This window comes from Urocitellus parryii, chromosome 11, assembly GCF_045843805.1.
Source record: "Urocitellus parryii isolate mUroPar1 chromosome 11, mUroPar1.hap1, whole genome shotgun sequence".
Lineage (NCBI taxonomy): Eukaryota > Metazoa > Chordata > Mammalia > Rodentia > Sciuridae > Urocitellus > Urocitellus parryii.
Genome location: NC_135541.1, coordinates 9889167 through 9908058, shown reverse-complemented (window position 1 = coordinate 9908058; position 18892 = coordinate 9889167). Strand labels below are relative to the sequence as shown.

At 51.2% G+C, this 18892-nt stretch overlaps 1 protein-coding gene across 1 annotated transcript in view; it reads left to right on the top strand.

The window, feature by feature from the left end:
• Window positions 1-18892, top strand: part of Casp9 (caspase 9) — a 21768-nt gene continuing 2876 nt past the window's right edge. Inside the window, exons 1-8 of the mRNA XM_026400856.2 lie at window positions 1-181; window positions 3262-3613; window positions 11186-11220; window positions 12026-12202; window positions 12598-12687; window positions 13720-13867; window positions 17937-18116; window positions 18662-18771. Of these exons, the coding sequence (XP_026256641.2) occupies window positions 50-181; window positions 3262-3613; window positions 11186-11220; window positions 12026-12202; window positions 12598-12687; window positions 13720-13867; window positions 17937-18116; window positions 18662-18771 (1224 nt within the window). The 5' untranslated portion in view covers window positions 1-49. The remainder of the gene's footprint in view (window positions 182-3261; window positions 3614-11185; window positions 11221-12025; window positions 12203-12597; window positions 12688-13719; window positions 13868-17936; window positions 18117-18661; window positions 18772-18892) is intronic.

The window sequence follows — 18892 nt, the reverse complement described above, 5'->3', positions numbered from 1 at the left end:
CCCGCTGCCCGGAAGCTGGCAGGGTCCCGGGTCCAGCGTTCTGCCGGCCATGGATGAAGCGGACCGGCAGCTCCTGCGGCGCTGCCGGGTGCGCTTGGTGAGCGAGCTGCAGGTGGCCCCGCTCTGGGACGCTCTGCTGAGTCGCGAGCTCTTCACGCCCGACATGATCGAGGACATCCAGGTACGCGTGTGTCCCTGCTCGTCTGCGTTCTCTGCTCCTTGCGCGGCGCGTGGACGTTCACGTCTCTGGTGGGAACCGCGAGGATGTGCCAAGAAGGCTGTAGAAGCCACCCCTTGGCTTAAAGGCCCCGCTCCCGCCCTCCTCTCTCCGCGTTGCACATACGGTGCCCATCCCTCTTGGGGAGCCCCCGAAATCCTGCAGCGGAACCAGAGAATCCCAGGCCCCCCTGGTTGCGGGTCTGCTAAGGCGACTCGACGCCCCGCACGGTCAGCGCTGCCACCACGCGCGTGTCTTGTGAGGAGGAGGCTGTGTGTTTTCATGCGGTAGCACAGAGGTTCTGGACGCCCACTGCTGTCCCCTGAGAGAGTCAGATCCTCTGAGAAATGGGGCCGCAGTGATATTGCCCGAGGACGAAGCGAAACGGTATGTGAAATGGGGCGGCGCCAGGCGCACAGAGTGCCCGTGCCCTCTTCACCCACCTCCTGCATGAAGTGAGAGGTTTTGAAAATGACAGGCCGTGATGTGGGGGATGGATGGACTAATAAAGGCAAACTTGAGGCTTTCTAAACAAGCACTTTCACATCTTTGCCCAGTTTGAGCCTCACCACAGGCCTGTAAAGATACAGGAAGGAGTATTTCCTGCCATGATGTGAGGTGGGTGTGAATGGCCAGCTGGAGGCCCCTGGCTGGTGCCCCAGGGGCTGCTTTACAGGCCAAGGCTCCATCCTCTGCATCATCCAGGAGCTTGGCCTGGTCCTGAGAAGGCATCTGTAATAGGATAAAGTGGTCCAGTGTCATATGGGTAATTACCAGTTAATAATAAAAGAAGTATCAGGAGAACCTGTTCTGTGGCCCATACTGGGCAGTGAAAGTGGTTCGAGGCCATAGTCCTTGCTTTCAGACACATGCACAGGGACCACAAGCTAAAGGGAAGGCCCACAGGTGGACACTAGAGCAGCCTCTGCCCTCAGCCTCATCTCTAGCTGAGTGTTGCTACCTTTTTCAAATTTTGAGAGAGGCTGGGAATCTCAATTTCTGTCATTTTCCCTTGACTTAAGATGTTAGCAACAAATTCAAATTTTTTTCAAGTAACCACAGGTGGCCATTTTGTCACCACTGGTATGGCTGGTATAAACACACAGGCTTAGGACCTAGATGAATCTGGACCCCCATTCTGGCTTTGTTACATGCAGGTTGAATCAATATCTTGTATCCAAAATGCTTGGGACCAAAATGTTTTGGATTTTGGATTTTGGGAGATTTTTGAAATACTTGTATGTAAATAATGAAGTACCTTGGGGATGGAACCCAATTCTAAATAAGAAGTTCATTGATGTGTCATATATATACCTTATACACATTGCCTGAAGGTATTTATTTTCCCAAAGTGATGCACAATTAAATAATTTTATTGTTGTTGACTATGTCATTATTATTATTACATTAAATATATTTTCTTATGTATATGAAACTTTTAATATATACCAATAACATGCTCATTAAAAAATTATAAAATAAATACCCATGTACTATCCACTTTAAGAAATAAAATAACCACTATCTTTATTTATTTATTTATTTATTTATTTATTTTTAACCACTATCTTTAAAATACACATTCATGTCCTTCTCCCCCAAAGATAATTTTTAACATAATGTTTTATGTAATCTTGTGCATGAAATAAAGTTTCATAAAGTGAATTTTTCCACTTGTATCATTTTTGTGCTCCAAATATTTAGGATTTTGGATTTGATTTTCAGATTAGGGTTGCTCAGTCTGTATTAGTGAATAGCAAAAAAAAAAAACTAAAACAAAAAACTTTTGGTGACTCAGTTTCCCTCAGGAGTAGGGTGAAAAAGTTGTAACTTAGCCCTTTGAAGTGGTTGAGGGGGGAAAATGAAATGATGCATCTAATATCACCATTAGTGCCCAGAGAAATCGCAACACCACTGTCTGTTTGCAGGAAGCCATTTTGCCATAGACACTTATCCTCCCAGTAACATGGAGGGCTATTGTTCAGTTTAGTAGCCATTGGCCACATGTGGCTATTTAAATGGATATTAAGTAACTAAAATGAAATAAATTAAAAGTTGGGTTCCTCATCTGCTTGTCCCAGGCACTCAACAGCCACAAGTGACTGATAGCTGGCATGTCAAACAGCTCAGGTGCAGATTTGCAGCACCATGGAAAGTTATCTAGGACAGTGCTGCGGTAGAAATTTTGAGGACAAGATGGTGTCATATCCCTGTGGATCTTGAGGTCCCACCTCTATTTTTGTCCTGTGGATCCTGAAGAACTTGTCCAGTGTCAGGTCTCCAAGAAAGGGCAGCAGATAACCAGCATCTTGTCTTCCGCCTGTTCTGTGTCAGTCTTGATCGTTCTGTCCTCACGGCCCACCCAGTCAGTGCCTATGTCCTGTGGATTCTCCCTCCTGATCTGTCCTCTCATTTCTCTCCATTCCAGCCATTTTTGGCACCTCCCGGTGTGGCTGTGGCTCACTCCTTTCCGTTGTCCTCCCTGTCCGCAGGTGACTTTTCAAAAGTCAGATCTCACTCTGTCGCTTTGGTTGCTCCTCACAGCTCTCAGGATGAGTTCTAGGCCTGGCCACACAAAGGTCTCATCCCTCACCACTACCCACCTCCTCCGTTCGGTTTCTGTAGTTCACTGTTCATTCTTCATCTTCCCTGGGGTCTCAGCTAAGCCTTCCCATCCTGGGGCCTTTCCAGCCCCCAGGGCTGAGTTGGCTGGCGGTTGTACCCTGACAGCCTCGTGGGCTTTCCCTTGCTGCGTCACCGGTGCTTTTCCTCCTTGTACCCCCATTAGGTGTTTGCACCTGAGGACTGACCCTGTCCCTGCTGTGCTTTTAGCACGTAGCACCATGCTGGGCACATAGCATGTGCCTCTGAGATGCTACGTGACCAGATGAGCAAAGGCTGCAGAGGAGCGTGGGCTCACGTGCAGCTCAGTTTCTGCCTGGTGGCCTGGTTGTCTAGACTTCTGCTAGGTGGGAAATGGGGCACAGGTGAGGGCCACATGAAGGTGCCTGGGGTAATGTATGTGTGATCTTTCTCTCCAACAGCTGGCAGGCTCTGGGTCTCGCCGGGATCAGGCCCGGCAGCTGGTCATCGATCTTGAGACTCGAGGGAGGCAGGCCCTTCCTTTGTTCATCTCCTGCTTAGAGGACACGGGCCAGGACACACTGGCTTCATTGCTGCGGACAAGTCGGCAAGCGGTAAAGCGGGATCCTGAGGCCGTCAGATCCCTGGACCTTGTGCCAGAGGAGCTGCGTGTGATGATGCTGGATCCAGTGAAGCCAGCCTCAGGAAAACTCACCCCGGTGGTGCTGGGGCCCAGGGAGCTCCCGCCAGCTAAGCTCAGGCCAGAAGTTCTCAGGCCAGTGGACGTTGGTTCTGGAGAATTCAGGGATGCCCGTGAGTACTGAGAGGGTGGGTGGTGGGTGGGCATGATGCGTGGTCACTGGTGACTGGGTACAGCTAGGTAGGCTGAGGTTCAGAATTCAATCATGGTGTTGCCTTACTGAGTGCTGATAGGTAGAACATTCTAGTAGGTCTTCAGAGACATAATTTTGGCAGGTGCTGAAGTCTATTTTGAGTGTCCCTGTTTTTGATCAGAGTGTTGAAGCCCAGCTGTTCTGGATTTGCCTTTGGGTCGTGGTGAGTAGCTTGGACTAGCCCATGGCTTGTGGCAGAAGGGGGTCAGCGTAGCGTGGTGTACACCCTGACCTTCCCTCACAGCAGCCCTAAAAGGCAGTATTTAGTGCTGTCTGTCCTGAGTGACAGGAATGAAGCCAGGTCCAGGGAGGTGAAATATTTGCCTGAAGTCACAAGGTTACATCCAGTAACATGCATAAATCCCTGGAATGCAGCTGGATGATTCTCTCCACACAGGTTACCACTGCCCAGTTCGTCATGGTACAGAATATGCCAGTGTCTTAGGAGACTCTTCTCTTTCCGTCTGTCCCCCTTCTCAGCCTGAGGTAGTCATTGTTCCAGTCTCTGTCATCACTGATCCCTTTTGCTTGAAGTGCAACGTGAGTGACATCCCATGTGTGAGTCTGGAGTGTCTGGCTTCTTCCTGTCATATCTGTGGGATCCAGTCACTGTGCTGTGTGGTCAATACTTCATTCCATGCGGGTGGTGGCAACTCCTATTCTGAACAGCTTAGGGTTTATCTAACCTCCTGTTGGTGGTTTATTGTCAGTTAGGGCTTTGCCTCCAGGGATATTTCATGTCCCCCACCCCTACCTCCAGGCACTCTACCACAGAGCTATTTCTCTAGCCCATTTTATACTTTATTTTGAGACAGGGTCTCACTAAGTGTCCCAGATTGGCCTTGAATTTAGGATCCTCTGCCTCAGCCTTGTGGGATTACAGTGTGCACAACCTCACCTGGCATGTGCTTCCTCTTCTGTGACTGCCTAAGGGACCCCTGTGTGGCATTGAGCTAGTAACAACAGTAGGGTTAGGTCATCCACTGCTTGCTGTCTGCCAGGTGCTTGCATGATTTAATTTAATCTTTCCAACTCGGGTGAAGCAGGTGCTATGGTTTTCCTATTTTACTGTTGAACAAAGTAAGTTACAGACTTGGAAATGATTGTCCCCAAATCGCACAGCTGGTGTAAGGTGGAAATGGAAATGAAATGGGTTGCTGTCCAGGCCACCCTGCTCTGCCTGGACCGCTCTCTAGCCCTGGCAGCGGAGATAAGATAACACCTGAGCTTCCCGGAGGCCACGCTATGTTCTCAGCTCAGTGTCTGTGTGAGAGGATTTCAAGCAAGACCCAAGACTTGATCAAAGTATAGTGCAGTTTATTAAAAGAGGAAGAGGATGGGGAAAATCACCCAGGGAGAGGGTAGGTGCACTCAGAGGAGAGTGACAGCTCACTTCCTGGTGTCCCAACTTTTATTGGGGAAGGAGGGAGTTTGTTAGATCCTGCCCAGGTGTCACCTCTGGGCTTGGGGTTGACTACAACCGAGGGCATCTCTTGGTGGTCTTGGCCTGGCTGACAGGTCCTAATTGGAACTGGTTTTGCAGAGTTTATGGTGCGTGGGCTCCATCTCCAGCACCAGGCTTTCCCAGGTCTGGGAATCACTGCTCTGTGCTGCGCAGGGTGGTGTTCAGAAGTCTAGGCGGTGTGCCCTTCTGAGCAAACATACCTTTGTCCTCCCTTGACTATATATATATCTCTTTCTCTTGCTGTTAGAGGAATAGATTATAGGGCTGAGGTCAAACCAGGCGTCCTGAGATAGCTACCTTTTCAGACCTTAGGTGCCACCAAAGCAGGGCTGTGGATTGACCAGTTTGTTCTGTGCTGAGTACTCAACTCCTGCAGCTTCATGTGGGCCGCTGTGTGTCATTTGTCCCACCCCTCCCGGCACACATCTCTCTCTGACAGGAGACGTTGTTGTGGGGCATTGCTCAGAAAACACGTGAAGTCCCAGTTTTGTCCAAATTGAAGAGTCTTTATTTAGCTGCCTGGCCATGACTGCTCCCCCACAAGACCCAGAAGTGTCTCTGCAAGGAACAGTCCCGAGCCTGAGCATTTTAGGATAGTTAAAGGCAAAAACCACATCCGGTTGCCGTAGCTGCAAGCAAGCAGGTACAGAAGCTGAGCTGGGCAGTTAGCGAGACGATGCAACAGGTACATTGGTATTTCCCACAGGACTTTCCAGGTTGGCATGGCAGCAAGCCAGCAGAAGGGAAGGGGGTCAAAATGATCAGTTCATGTTAGAGAATGGTTACTAACTTCTAGACAGTCAATCTTGACAAGGTACGTTGCCCAAGAAAAATGGAAACCAGGGGCTGGGGATGTGGCTCAAGCGGTAGCGTGCTCGCCTGGCATGCGTGCGGCCCAGGTTCGATCCTCAGCACCACATACAAACAAAGATGTTGTGTCTGCCGATAACTAAAAAAATAAATATTAAAAAATTCTCTCTCTCTCACTCTCTCTTAAAAAAATGGAAACCAAAGAGAACAATTTTACATTGTATAAGAATTGCTATTTTGTGTTGCCAAGTATGCTCTGCTAGGTGACTATTAGTGGGAACAGAGGCGGGCTTTCCCATGGGAGAAGCCTTTTGTACATGATAAGGAGTCTCAGGGTAAAATGGAGTCTGGCCCATAACAACGTATATCTTCAAAAGAAATCGTGGTTATCCCTCTGATAGATGCTACCAGCTTGGCTTTCAAAAATGTGTTTTGTAATCTCGTGAAGTGAGGGTAGAGGTGCTCCTTCCTCCGCGTCCTTGCCAACAGTGACCGCCCTTTTTGATGCCCTACACGTTTTCCTGTGAGCCGTGTGAGACGTGCTGTCTGTCCTGATGACTGTGACTTCAGACAGCCTGCTAAAGCAGAGCAGCCAACAACATGAGGAAGTGAGGTGCTGGAATTGTTCTTATGCATTATTGCCCGGTAGGGAAGAGGCAGGCAAAACACAAAGTTCCCATGTTGCTGTCTGGTTCTGAGAAGTGTCCGTTTGAGTCATTTCGGACCAACGGTCTGGACTTGAAGTGTGCTGTCCTAAGGGTAGATGGATGATACTAGTGATAATAGGATCACCTTAAATATGAATATCACTTTACTGTGCATGCTGTTTTTTTCTAGGTGGTCTAAACTGTGCCATGGCCATATGCGGTGGTGCACACACCTGTAATCCCACAACTCAGAGGCTGAGGCAGGAGGATCATAAGTTGGAGGCCAGTCTGGGCAACTTAGTGAGATCTTGTGTCAAGATAAAATAAAAAGGAACACATGTTATATGCAAGGATATGAAAAATTGTGCTCTATATGTGTAATAAGAATTGTAATGAAAAAAAAAGATAAAATAAAAAGGGCTGGGATGTAACTCAGTGGTAGAACACTAGGTTTCCATCCCCAGTACCAAAAAAACAAAAGCCCCAAAACACTAAAAAACCTCAAGAAGTAAACAAACAAATGATGCTGGGTAGTGGCGGGCAGGGAAAGCCCCTCTGTTATCATCTCCAGTTTGTAGGGGAAGAAGCGGGCCTCTGAGAGCAGGTCACATGAGGGTTCCGGTGCAGCAATGGGCTCTGGGCATGAGGTCATGGGCACTATCCAGGGTTTTCTTAGGTGGATTTCATTCTGCAATCGAGGGTAGGAACATCTGGGCTACGGCAGCAGGGCCACCGGCTGGACTTCACAGGGCCTTTGCTGAGTCGGCCCAGGAAGGGTGCTACAAGAAGGTCAGTGTGTCTGAGCAAAGAGCAATTTTTATTTTGTCCCCCTCCCCAGGGATGTATGGCAGTGCCTAGAGGTACATCTGGTCATTACAGCTGAAGGTGAGTGGGTGCTGCTGGCATCTGGTGGGTACAGGCTGTGGATGTGGCTGTATATCCCATGACACATGGGACAGCCATACAAAATAGAGTAACCCAGCCCCAAATGTCAGGGTGCTGGTTAGTACCCCTGCTGCTCTGGAGCAGTAGTGTAAATAAAAACAAAAATGGGCACACTCAGTGTTACTGAGCTGTCAATTATGGCAGGACTGATGTGCCCATCAACTGGGAACTCACCACAACCCTGATGCTGGCAGCTGCTTCTCTCATCCTGGGATACAGAAGGGAGAACAGAGGCTCAGAGACTCTGAGCAACTTGCCCAGGGTCATGCAGCAGATAAGTGGCAGGGCTAGGATTTGAACCTTGGCTCCAAGATCTCACTCACTCCATCTACTGCCTCAAAGAACAAATGGCTCATCTTCTTTCTTGTCTCCGTTTGTGTGCCACCAGAGCTTTGTCTCTGTACACTGGGGGGAAATGCGTTTGCTTCAGAATGGAATGAGCTTTTAAAACGGGATGGCTCGGTGGCGGGTGCTGGGGTTGTGGCTCAGCAGTAGAGTACTTGCCGTGCATGCATGAGACCCTGGATTCGATCCTCAGCACCACATAAAAATAAATAAGTGGGGCTGGGAATGTGGCTCAAGCGGTAGCGCGCTTGCCTGGCATGCGTGCGGCCCGGGTTCGATTCTCAGCACCACATACAAAGATGTTGTGTCCGCCAATAACTAAAAAATAAATATTATAATTCTCTCTCTCTCTTTCTCTCTCTCCCTCTCTCACTCTCTCTTTAAAAAAAAAAGTGAAATAAAAGTATTATGTCCAACTACAACTAAAAAATAAATGTTAAAAAAAAAATGTGATGGCTCGTGTGTGGCTGCTTGTCCTGGCCAGGGCCTCCTGCAGCAGGGAGCTGGGAGAGCTGTTGGTGGCTGTATCAGGCAGGGTTCTTCTGAGAAACAGGACCAACAGTCTCTGTGTACATACGCATCTAGAAAGAAACTTATCATAAGGAATTGGCTCGTGTGATTATGGAGGCCGAGAAGTCCACGACCTGCTGTCCCCAGGCTGCAGACCCAGCTCTGCAATCCTGGTTCATGTAACTCTGGTTCGAGTCCAAAGGCCTGAGAACCAGGCGCACTCAAGTGTCAGTCCCAGTCTGGAGACGGAAGCGGGACGTCCCAGCTCCAGCAGTCAGGCAGAGAGAGCCAATTTCCCTTCCTCCGCTTTTTTGTTCTTCTCAGGCCCCTGGCGAGTGGGGGAGGCCTGCCATGCTGGGCGGGGCCCCTGCTCTGCCCAGTCCACTGAGCCAACCATCTCCTCCAGAAGCTCATCACAGACACACCCACAGGTAATGGCTAACCAGGTACCTGGGCACCTTGTTGCCCAGTCAAGTTGACACAAAAATTAATCACCACCATGACTTTCTCTGCCCATGCCCTACCTGGGTTGGAATTTTCTTGAAAGTAGAAGTTGGCTGTTCACGCTACCTGGCCCCTCACCTGGCTGGTGGCTGTTCTCTCCTCTTATGGCCACTCAGGCTCTCTAGCCTCTGATTCCCTCTGGCTCAAAGGGACAAATGACAGGACTTCCTTGTTGGAAGCACAGCTCCGGGTGAGTGAGGCAGCCCTGGGAAAGGACTTCACCCAGGGCCTCACACTGCCTGAGCCTGGATCCAGTCGGTCAGCTCGCTGCCTCTGATTTCTGAATTGCCAGGGCTGCTGAGGGGCTAGTTCTGCACCTCCCCTTCCTTCCCTGGGTAGCAGAGAGGAGCAGTCACATGCCGGGTTTCTGTTCTCTCGACTAAAAGGCTCAGGGGTCATTCTAGTTAAACTGGGCTAACTGGGCAGCACGAAATAACCACACAAGAGACACAAATATCTTTTTCTTTGGGGTCGCTGTGACAGCTCCTCTGACCTTAAGGGTCCGCAGAAAGAGAGAGAGCGAGAGCACGCGCTGACCCCTTTTATCCAGGAGAAGCTATTCAAATGAGGCAAGGGGTCAGGTTTCAGGGGGCTGAGTCTATCTTCATGATGTCCACTGTCAGCAGGTTGACTGACACCTGGGTAGGCCACACCCAAGGGCACAGTAAGAGAAGGGGACACACACAAGGCACTTCCATGGAACATTCTCTCCTAAACAGGGCAAGGGGTTATATTACAAAGGAACAGGTGAGCATAGCTTCACCCATGGGGCTGTAGCAAGACACACCCATTTCTGTGACTGAGCGCCTCAGCACCCAGCTGGGGAGTGTAACTCAGTCACCCGTAAGGTTGGCCTCCCACAGTCACAGCTCAAGTGTTAAGTTGGAAATGGTAGCTGGGTGCCATGGTGCACACCTGTAATCCCAGCTGCTCGAGAGTCGGAAGCAGGAGGATCGTGAGTTTGAGGCCACTGGGCAACTTAGCGAGACCCTGTCTCCAAGTAAAAAAGGAAAAATCTGGAGTGTGGCTCAGTGGTAGAGAATCCCCTGAGTTCAGTCCTCAGTACTGAAAAGAGAAAGGAAGGGAGGGAGGGAGAGAAAGGAAGAAGAGAAGGAAAAGAAGAGAGGGAAGGGAAGCCGCTGACCGGCCTGGACACTCCCCTTTTTACTGGAGACATGGGCGTGTGCCAGTGACTCGGGCCATCAGACTGGTTCTTTTGTACATACACTTTACACTTAGCCATGGGAGTGCGTTCTCCCCACGTCCACGGAACAAGTTGAGAGAAGCTGCTCTTGTGCACAGGTCTCTGTCCCTGTTGCTGCTGGCCCCGCCCACTTTCCCCTGGTGTGTGAGTTGAATTGCTCCTTCCAGCGCCTGCAGCCTGTGAGCCCCATTCGGAACCAGTGAACTCTTTGGTAGTGGTTAATGGTTATATTTTTGGGGGTGAGTAGAAATTTGGGAATGAGCAAACATTCTCGGAATGAAGCCTGCAGACTAACAGGAGTCCTTGGGCTAGATCAGGCCATTTCTAATTTATAAAGTGCATAGGGACTGCTGTTTAAAAGGGCAAGGGTGTAGTTCCCATCAGGGACCTGGTGGGAGCCCTGAGCCATAAGTGGCACCTTGGCCAGAACACAGCAGGGCACCACTGTCACCCCAGGCAGCACAGTGGCCTCCTTGCTTCAAAAGGAAAGAATGTCTCAGAGCTTTACAGGCTGGCGGCCACTTGAATTCTTGCTAATTGAAATTATCGAGTCATCTTCGCTCATTGATTCTCCTTCCGCAAATATTTCTGGAGGACCCACTGTGCCAGGCCACGGATCCCACAGACCATGGGCATCTGCTGCCTGGAACGTCTCTGACCCTTTCTGTTTTGGGATTCAAGTAAGTGGAGCCCGGTCTACAGTCCTCAGCGTCTGGCGTTCTGACGCAGCGCCTGTTTTAAGGCCACCTGTGGCACCGCGTGTGTGGTAGCCCGTTCTGTGGGGGGCTGTGTGGCTGCTTGTCAGTTTGTGTGTCCGTCAGCCTGTTGTTGGGTTGGTAGCTTCGCTCAGGGGCTTTATGAGGAGGCCTCTTGGAGATGTGGCCAGAGGCCCAGGGTCTGTGTGTGTTCGACTTTGTTAGAAACTTCCACTCAGTTCTCCACGGTGGCTGTGCCACTTGATCCCATCACCAGCAGAGCGCGGGGTCCCGAGTCCCGGCGTGGTCCCTTGGCCTTTCCCTGGGGCCCCAACACTCACGTTTCTCTTTCTGTCTGTCTCTCCAGATGCTCAGGAGCTGTCCAGGGGAAACGCAGATTTGGTGAGTCTCCATGAGACTAGGGGCCTGTCCCTCTCATCGCCCCTTCCCTGCAGCCGTCAGGAGTCCTGGGGACCCAGCCCAGTTGGGGAACGAGGTTCCGGCCCGCCGTCCATGGCTCTGACCTGGGCTTGGTGCTCACTGAAGCCATCGAGCGGGCCTGCTTCACCCCAGTGGTAGAATCAGGTCCCACCTAACGGGACGTCGTCAGCACCGGCCGTGGCGCTGTTCCATGCCAGGACACTCGAGCTCTTGTCCCCACCTGTGTATTGTTGGGTGGCTCCTGGGCACTGCCCTGGGATGGAGGCCACAGGGAGCCCTCAGTCTGGCAGGGGAGGGAAGTTCGGCAAGGGAAGGTGCAAATAAAGGGCAGCAAGTCCCAGAGCAGGAAGAGGCAGCTGTGGGAGGGTCGCAGGGGGCTGGGCCGGGGGAGGTGGCTTCCGCCTCCGGGGCCAGACCTGGGTGAAGTCTGCGGACACAGCTGCCTCATGCCCACCAGGTGCACCTGGGTAAGAGCCACCGACTGGTGTGTGGCACCAGTGGGTCACAGGCTTTCTAAGCCAGCTGCTCCTTCCCTGAGCACAGAGTCGGGAGCCTTCGTCTCTCGGTAGAGGGGCAGCCAGTGCCCGCCCTGCGGCTCCCTGAGTCCCTCTGTGTCCTGGAGTCCCAGGTGGGGCCTGCAGTGGAAGGGATCCCCATGCTTCTCCCAGCTCTCAGCTGTCATCCCCTGAGTGAGAAGCAGGGTCACCTCCTCCAGGAAGTGGGACAGCCCCAATCACATTGGTCCTGTCCCCTGTCCCTGGGGCAGGCATATGTCCTGCGCGCGGACCCCTGCGGCCACTGCCTCATCATCAACAATGTGAGCTTCTCCCGTGCTTCGGGGCTCAGCACGCGCCTGGGCTCCAACGTGGACTGTGAGAAGATGCAGCGCCGCTTCCGCTCGCTGCATTTCACCGTGGAGGTGACGTGCAACCTGACTGCCAAGGTACCTGTCACCGCATGTGGGGGAGCCGAGGCAAGTGGGCAGCGCCTTGTAGGGGACCCTGGGAGCAAGCTGGGGACTTCCCAGATGAGCACTGCCCCTGTAGGACCATGGGGTGTGGCCCAGGGTGACACTCAGGAGGGCATGAGGCCTGCTGCCTGCATGTGACACGTGCCTCAGTGTCCCTGTCTAGAAGGCCAGAAGAGTCCCCTGGGGGGCTGCTGTGGGATTACAAGAAGGTGCCTGAGCTCAGACCTTTTCCCCTGAGCATGGGGCTGTCGTGACGATTACCTCAGAATTGGCCCTTGGAGGCAGGGCGAATGCTGGGCCCTGCCCTCTGCGGCAGGCGGGTGGCCTGATGGCCAGTGCTCTGGCTCACCTGCAGCCTTCCCTTGTAGAAGATGGTCCAGGCTTTGGTAGAGCTGGCGCAGCAGGACCACCGTGCCCTGGACTGCTGTGCGGTGGTCATCCTCTCCCACGGCTGTCAGGTAGGAGGCTCTCCCCGACCCTGCTCCCCGTCAGGCACAGGCGAAGCTGGGCGAGAGGCCCTGCAGAACTCCTGTCCCTCATGTCCACCACACCCTCGGCTTTGTGAAGAACCGTGCAGCCCTGTCCACCTGTTGCCGTTCTCCCAGGGGGCCCCGGGTGGGCAGCCTCCTGAGAGAAGCCCGCAGGACACGAGGGAGGGGCGAGCTGTACTCTCGAAGCTTCCACCCGGTTCTGTGTGAAGCTGTGTGCGGCCCTCAAATCCTCAGGCCCCGCAGGGTGTTCAGGCCCTTGCTCTGGGGGACTCAGGCACCGGGACATGCTCAGGGCTTGGCCAGTGATGTGCTGACTCACCGTGGCCAAGCCCCTGCCCCTGCCCGGGCCTTGGAGTCCTCATCTTTTATTCTGGGGGTTGGACAGCCCAACAGTCACCCCTGTGGCCTTCAGCGTGTTTTCAGAGCACATAAAAATCAGGATTTCCCCTTCTTGGAAACCATCATGGTCTGGCCCACCAGCCTGCCATCCTCCCAGAGCGGAACTCTGGCCTGTCACCAGCAGGCGCTACCTTTTGGGGCTTTCACTCACAGTGTGGCAGCAGGGGTGTCCCCTGAGCCCTCATGAGAAGTCTCAGGCCCCATGTGGACCTGTGTCCAGAGCTTTGACAGGTGGCCATGTGGTCCTGTGCACGGGAAGAGCCCTGGAGCAGCAGCTCTGACTGCTCAGCGCCTTGGGAGGATGCCCGGGCGGGGCCGGGGATCCTCATTTCCTGAATGTTCTGAGTGATGCGGATGCTGCTGGTCCAGGGATCACACTTGGGGGGGCTTCTGGTCTAGCGGCATCTGGCCAGCACTCTTGATAGCTGGCCTGACCAGGGACAGATGCTGCTCAGGGTCCTTCCAGGATCAACCTGCTCTGTCAGTCAGTCCAGAGCCCCAGGGGGAACTTCTGAGTGTGTGGCCCCCACAAAGCCTCTGGAAAGGCCACTGGATTTCTGCCTCTGTGTCTTGGTTTTAACCAGGGTCCTTGTCTTCTAGGCCAGCCACCTCCAGTTTCCGGGTGCTGTCTACGGCACAGATGGATGTTCTGTGTCCGTTGAGAAGATTGTGAACATCTTCAACGGGACCAGCTGCCCCAGCCTGGGGGGGAAGCCCAAGCTCTTTTTCATCCAGGCCTGTGGTGGGGGTAAGCAGCCCTGATGGGGAAGGAGCCTCTGTCCCTCCCGTCCCCAGCAGCACCTCCCGTGTCCACAGGGCCGCTCCAGGCAGTCAGAGGTACCAGGCACGGTCCCTGCTGCAGGGTGGCCGTGCTTCAGCTGTCCAGAGGAGGCCCAGGCTTGTCCGCTCTGAACAGGGTGGTCTTCATTTTACACTGCAGTAGCGTCACAGGCTCCTGTGACTTTGGCAACTTCAGAATTTTGGTAAAAACAAAGCAGTGGAGAGAGTGGAAAACTGTCTTTCTGTTTTCCTGGTCGTCTTGCCTCTGACCTTCGTTTCCACTGAGGGGGGGAGAGAGGCCACAGCTGAACGACAGGGAGAAACCGAAGAATCTAGCCATTGGGATTCCCCAGAATCCGGGTCTTGGTGATTTAAGAAACCTAAAGGATGATTTGTAGTTTTGCTTTATGCTGTGTCACTCCATTTTCTGTTACGTAATCAAATACCACACACTGGGTGATTTATAGAGGACAGAGGTTTGTGTAGCTCAAGGTTCAGGAGGTGAGGAAGGGCAGGCTGTGGTGCATGGGAGGGTCTTGGTGCATGTCAGCCTGGCGAGAGTGTCACAGAGAGAGACAGAACAAGCTTGGGTCCCTCTCCACTTCCTGATTTTTAAAGACTGGATCTCGCTAGATTGGTCTTGAACTTACATGTTCAAGTGATCCTTCTGCCTGTGCCTCCCAGTAGTTGGGACTACAGGTGTATGCTGCTGCTCCGACTCCTCCCTCCCTCCCTCCCTCTCTCTCTCCCTTTCTTTCTTCTATCTTTCATATCCGGGATTAAGTCCAGGGGTGATCTACTACTAAGCTACGTCCCCAAAATTTATTTTGAGACAGATTCTCACTAATTTCCCATACTGGCCTCCAACTTGTGATCCTCCTGCCTCAGCCTCCCAGGTACCTAGAATTATAGGCATGTGCCACTGCACCTAGCTTATTTCCTGGTTTTCATATAGAAAAGAAGCTGGGTGTGATGGCAGCACCTATAGTCCCTGCTACTTAGGAGGAAGGCTAAGGCAGGAGGATCATTTGAGGCCCAGAATTTTGAAACCAGCCTGGGCAATATAGTGAGGCCCATCTCAAAAATCAAAACAAAGAGACCAAAAAAAAAAAAAAAAATTAAAAAGACAAAAGAGAAGTGCTGCTTTCCTGGCTTGGTTATGGTGGTGATAGTGGGGAACGCCAGAAATTCTGTCCCAGGTGTCCCTTCTGCCTGGACTCTCCAGGGGTTGAGACAGTTGAAAGGCCTGTCGTTTCCTTGTCCCTTTGCCGGACCTGTTAAGAGAAGTGGGCACCATCATCCCACACAGCTGCCCAGCCCACCCAAGGGGACTCTACAGCATGGAAGCCGCCACAAAAACAAAGCAGAATTCACCGGAGCAGCAGCAGCAGCGGCGGGACAAGCCCCTGGGGAGTTTCTTTTCTGCTGCTTTTCCCCATCTGCTCTGCTGCCTGGTGTTCAGTGCTGTTGCCACACGGTGGCGCCACATCAGCCGAGAACAGAAATGCAGAACTGTGCCCATTCCTTGCAGGGTGTCCTGTTTATGTGCATCAGAAACTCTGCCCTGCATTTTGGTGACTATGCTATTTTAGAACTCAGTTATAATTTAAGATAATTTTAAAATGCCACAATGTTATCCACCCCCTTCATTGAGAGGTGGCATGGCTCCAGGGCTGAACAGCAGGCCTTGAAGTCAGTAACTTGGTGTGGAGTCAGTGTGACACAGTATGACACGTGTGGTCCACGTGATGGAAGCCAGGTGGCTGCCTTGATGAGGCTCAGCTGTCAGTTTTGGGGTGACCCCCTCTTGAGTTCAGACACCAAGCCGAGAAGGCAGACAGCAGGCACATGTGCCACCTAGTTGTGGTTGTGGGTTGTGTGTGGAGGGAGCCCTCCTCCTGCTGTGTGTTTATTCTGTGGGGATTAGTCTTGCTCTATAGGGAGTTTTGAGTTAATGAGGCTAAGAACCAAGCTGTGCCTACAGTGCATAACCCTGAAGGCCACGCCTTTGCATCAGATTTGCAGTGTGAAGACAACACATGTGTGGAGATGCAGCTGGCATTTCTGTATGACTCAGCCTCTCCCCTTTCCCGCACACCCCTGTCTTTGAGCCCACTTTGTCCTTTCATTTTCACACAGTCTCTGCTCATCCCTGTCTCCTTTGGTCCTCCTTATGGTCTCTCCCACATATTAGTCAGTTTTCTGGTACTATAATAGAATACCTGAGGTTATTTTATAAAGAAAAATGGTTTACTTGGCTCATGGTTCTAGATTTTACCCTATGTTTTCTTCTAAGAGTTTTATACTTTTAGGTCTTAAAATTAGGTCTTGATCCAATTTGAGTTAATTTTTTGTATATGGTATTAAGGAAGGGTCCAACTTCATTCCTTTGCATGTGGCTATCCAGTTGTCCTAGCAGTGTTTGTTAAATATTGTGCTTCCCCCCTTGAAAGGTCTTGGCACCCTTGTGAAGTATCAGTGGACTGCAGTGAGGCTCCATTCTAGTCTGCTGGTCTCTGTGTCTGTCTTTATGCTGGCACCACTCTGTTTTGATTATTTTAGTTTTGTAGTAAGTTTTAAAGTCAGGAGGTTCTCCAGCTTTATTCTTTTTTATTTTTCCAACATTGTTTTGGCTTTTTTGGAATCCATTGAGATTTCTTTTGAATTTTAGAATTTGTTTTTTTATTTCTGCAAAAAACATCATTGGGGGCTGGGGATAGAGCTCAGTTGGTAGAATGCTTGCCTCGCATACACACAGCCCTGGGTTCAGTCCCCAGCTCCATCAAAAAAAACAAACAAAAAAAATCATTGGGATTTTGACGGGAATTGTATTTATTCTATAGCTGTGTTGAGTCATATTGATGTCCTAACAATACTGTTCCCTAACTCATAGCCATGGGTAGTATTTCTATTTATTTATGTTGTTTTTAATTTCTTTTAGTTAAATTTTTTTCAGTTGTTAATGGTCCTTTATTTTTATTTATTTATATGTAGTGGTGAGAATTGAACCCAGTACTTCATGCATTCGAGGCAAGCGTTCACCACTGAGCTATAGCCCCAGCCCTGTTTTTAATTTATTTCAGTAGTGTTTTGTAGTTTTCATTGGTTAATTCCTAACTTTTTGTTTTGATGCTAGAATTGGTTTCATAATTTTCTTCCCTGATTGTTCATTATTCGGTATATAGTTCACTGCACGTGTGTGTGTGTTGACTTGTACCCTGCTCCTTTGCTGATTTCATCTTTATCTGTCCTAACAGTTTTCTTGGTGTAATCTTCAGGGTTTTCTACTTAATTAGATCAAGCCTTCTGTGAACAGAGGAAGTTTCTACACAGGACGCCTTTTCCTTTTCTTGCCTAATTACTCTGGTTAGAGTTTCTAGTACCATGTTGCATAGCAATGAGGAAAAGCTTTCAGTCTTCACCATTGAGTACGATGTTCACTGTGGGTTTTTCACATGTGGCTTTTTTGTTTTTAGACCTTTTTAATTGGTATATTACTTATGCATAATGGTGGGGTTTGTTATTATATATTTGTGTGCACAAAATACAATGTAATTTGGCTAATGTCACTCCCCCGCTTCCATCTTCTCACCCTCTGGGTCCCTTTCCTTTATTTTGCTGATCTCACATGGCTTTTATCATATTCAGGTAGTTTCCGTCTGTCCTTAGTTTGTTGTGTCTTTATCATGAAAGGTTGTTTGTTTTATCAAATGTTTTTTTCTGTGTCATGTAGTTTCTCTCCATTCTGTTGGTGAGCTGGGTTACACGGATTGGTTTTCAGTGCTGAGCCATCCTTGCATTCCAGGAGTAACTCCCCCTTGGCCATGGTGTGTGATCTGTTTACTGTGCTGCTGAATTTGACTTGCTAGTTATTTTATTGGGGACTTTTGCAGCAATGTGCATAAGGACTATTAGTCTGCAGTTATATCATCACATCTTAGCACCTGGCTTTAATATCTTTCACCAGCGAAGCCTTCAGGGCCAGGGCTTTTCTTCTGTGTGTCTTGGTGATGAGTGCTTGTTTCTGCTTCCTGCAGAGCAGAAAGACCATGGGTTTATGGTGGCCCACGCTTCTCCTGGAGACAGGGCCTCTGGCAGCAACCCTGAGCCAGACGCTGTCCCCTTCCAGGAAGGCCCGAGGACCTCTGACGAGCTGGATGCAGTGTCGAGTTTGCCCACACCCAGTGATATCCTTGTGTCCTATTCGACCTTCCCAGGTGAGCGCATCCCTGGGGGTCTTCCCATCTGCCTCACAGGCAGCCATGCTGTGAGGTCCTGGTTCTGAACCTTGCTGCTTCTGTGACCCCAAGCAAGTTACTTCACTTCTCTGAGCCTCAGCTCAGGGCAAAGTAGGTGAGATGCCTGAGGTGCACAGCCACTGAGTTGGGGTGCTTCTGCCTCACCCTCCCCCAGCTCTGCCTCAGCCTCCTCCACTTTAAAATGGGAATAGTAATCCTACATTGGGGTTCTTGGGGATCATCCAAGGAGCTGGCGCATCATGGAGCACAGTGCCTGTCACACAGGAGGAAGGAAGGGCTGAGACGTGTCCTTCTCTCCCCCGTGTTATTGGGCTCTCAGAGCCTCGGTTTCCTTGCTGGGAAAACAGTCGCAGCCAGGCTCAGGAGGTGATCACGAGGTTGAAATAAGGTCACCAGTGTTCAGGGCCACGGGGACGTGGCTCCTTCCGCTACAAGCAGATGGGCCCCAGTCCGGAGGTGGCCCCCGCAGCTCTCCAGTGGAGCTCAGTCTCCTCTTCCCGCAGGTTTCGTCTCCTGGAGGGACACCTCGAGTGGCTCCTGGTACATCGAGACCCTGGACAGCGTCCTCGAGTGCTGGGCTCACTCTGAAGACCTGCTGTCCCTGCTGCTCAGGGTGGGTGCCATTTCACTTTGGAGGGCAGCATGTCCTCCTCAGGGCATGGGCGGGCGCAGCACACCAAGCCCACACCAAAGGCAAGGGACAGGCGGCCTTGTGTGCCTCTGAGCCTTGGGCT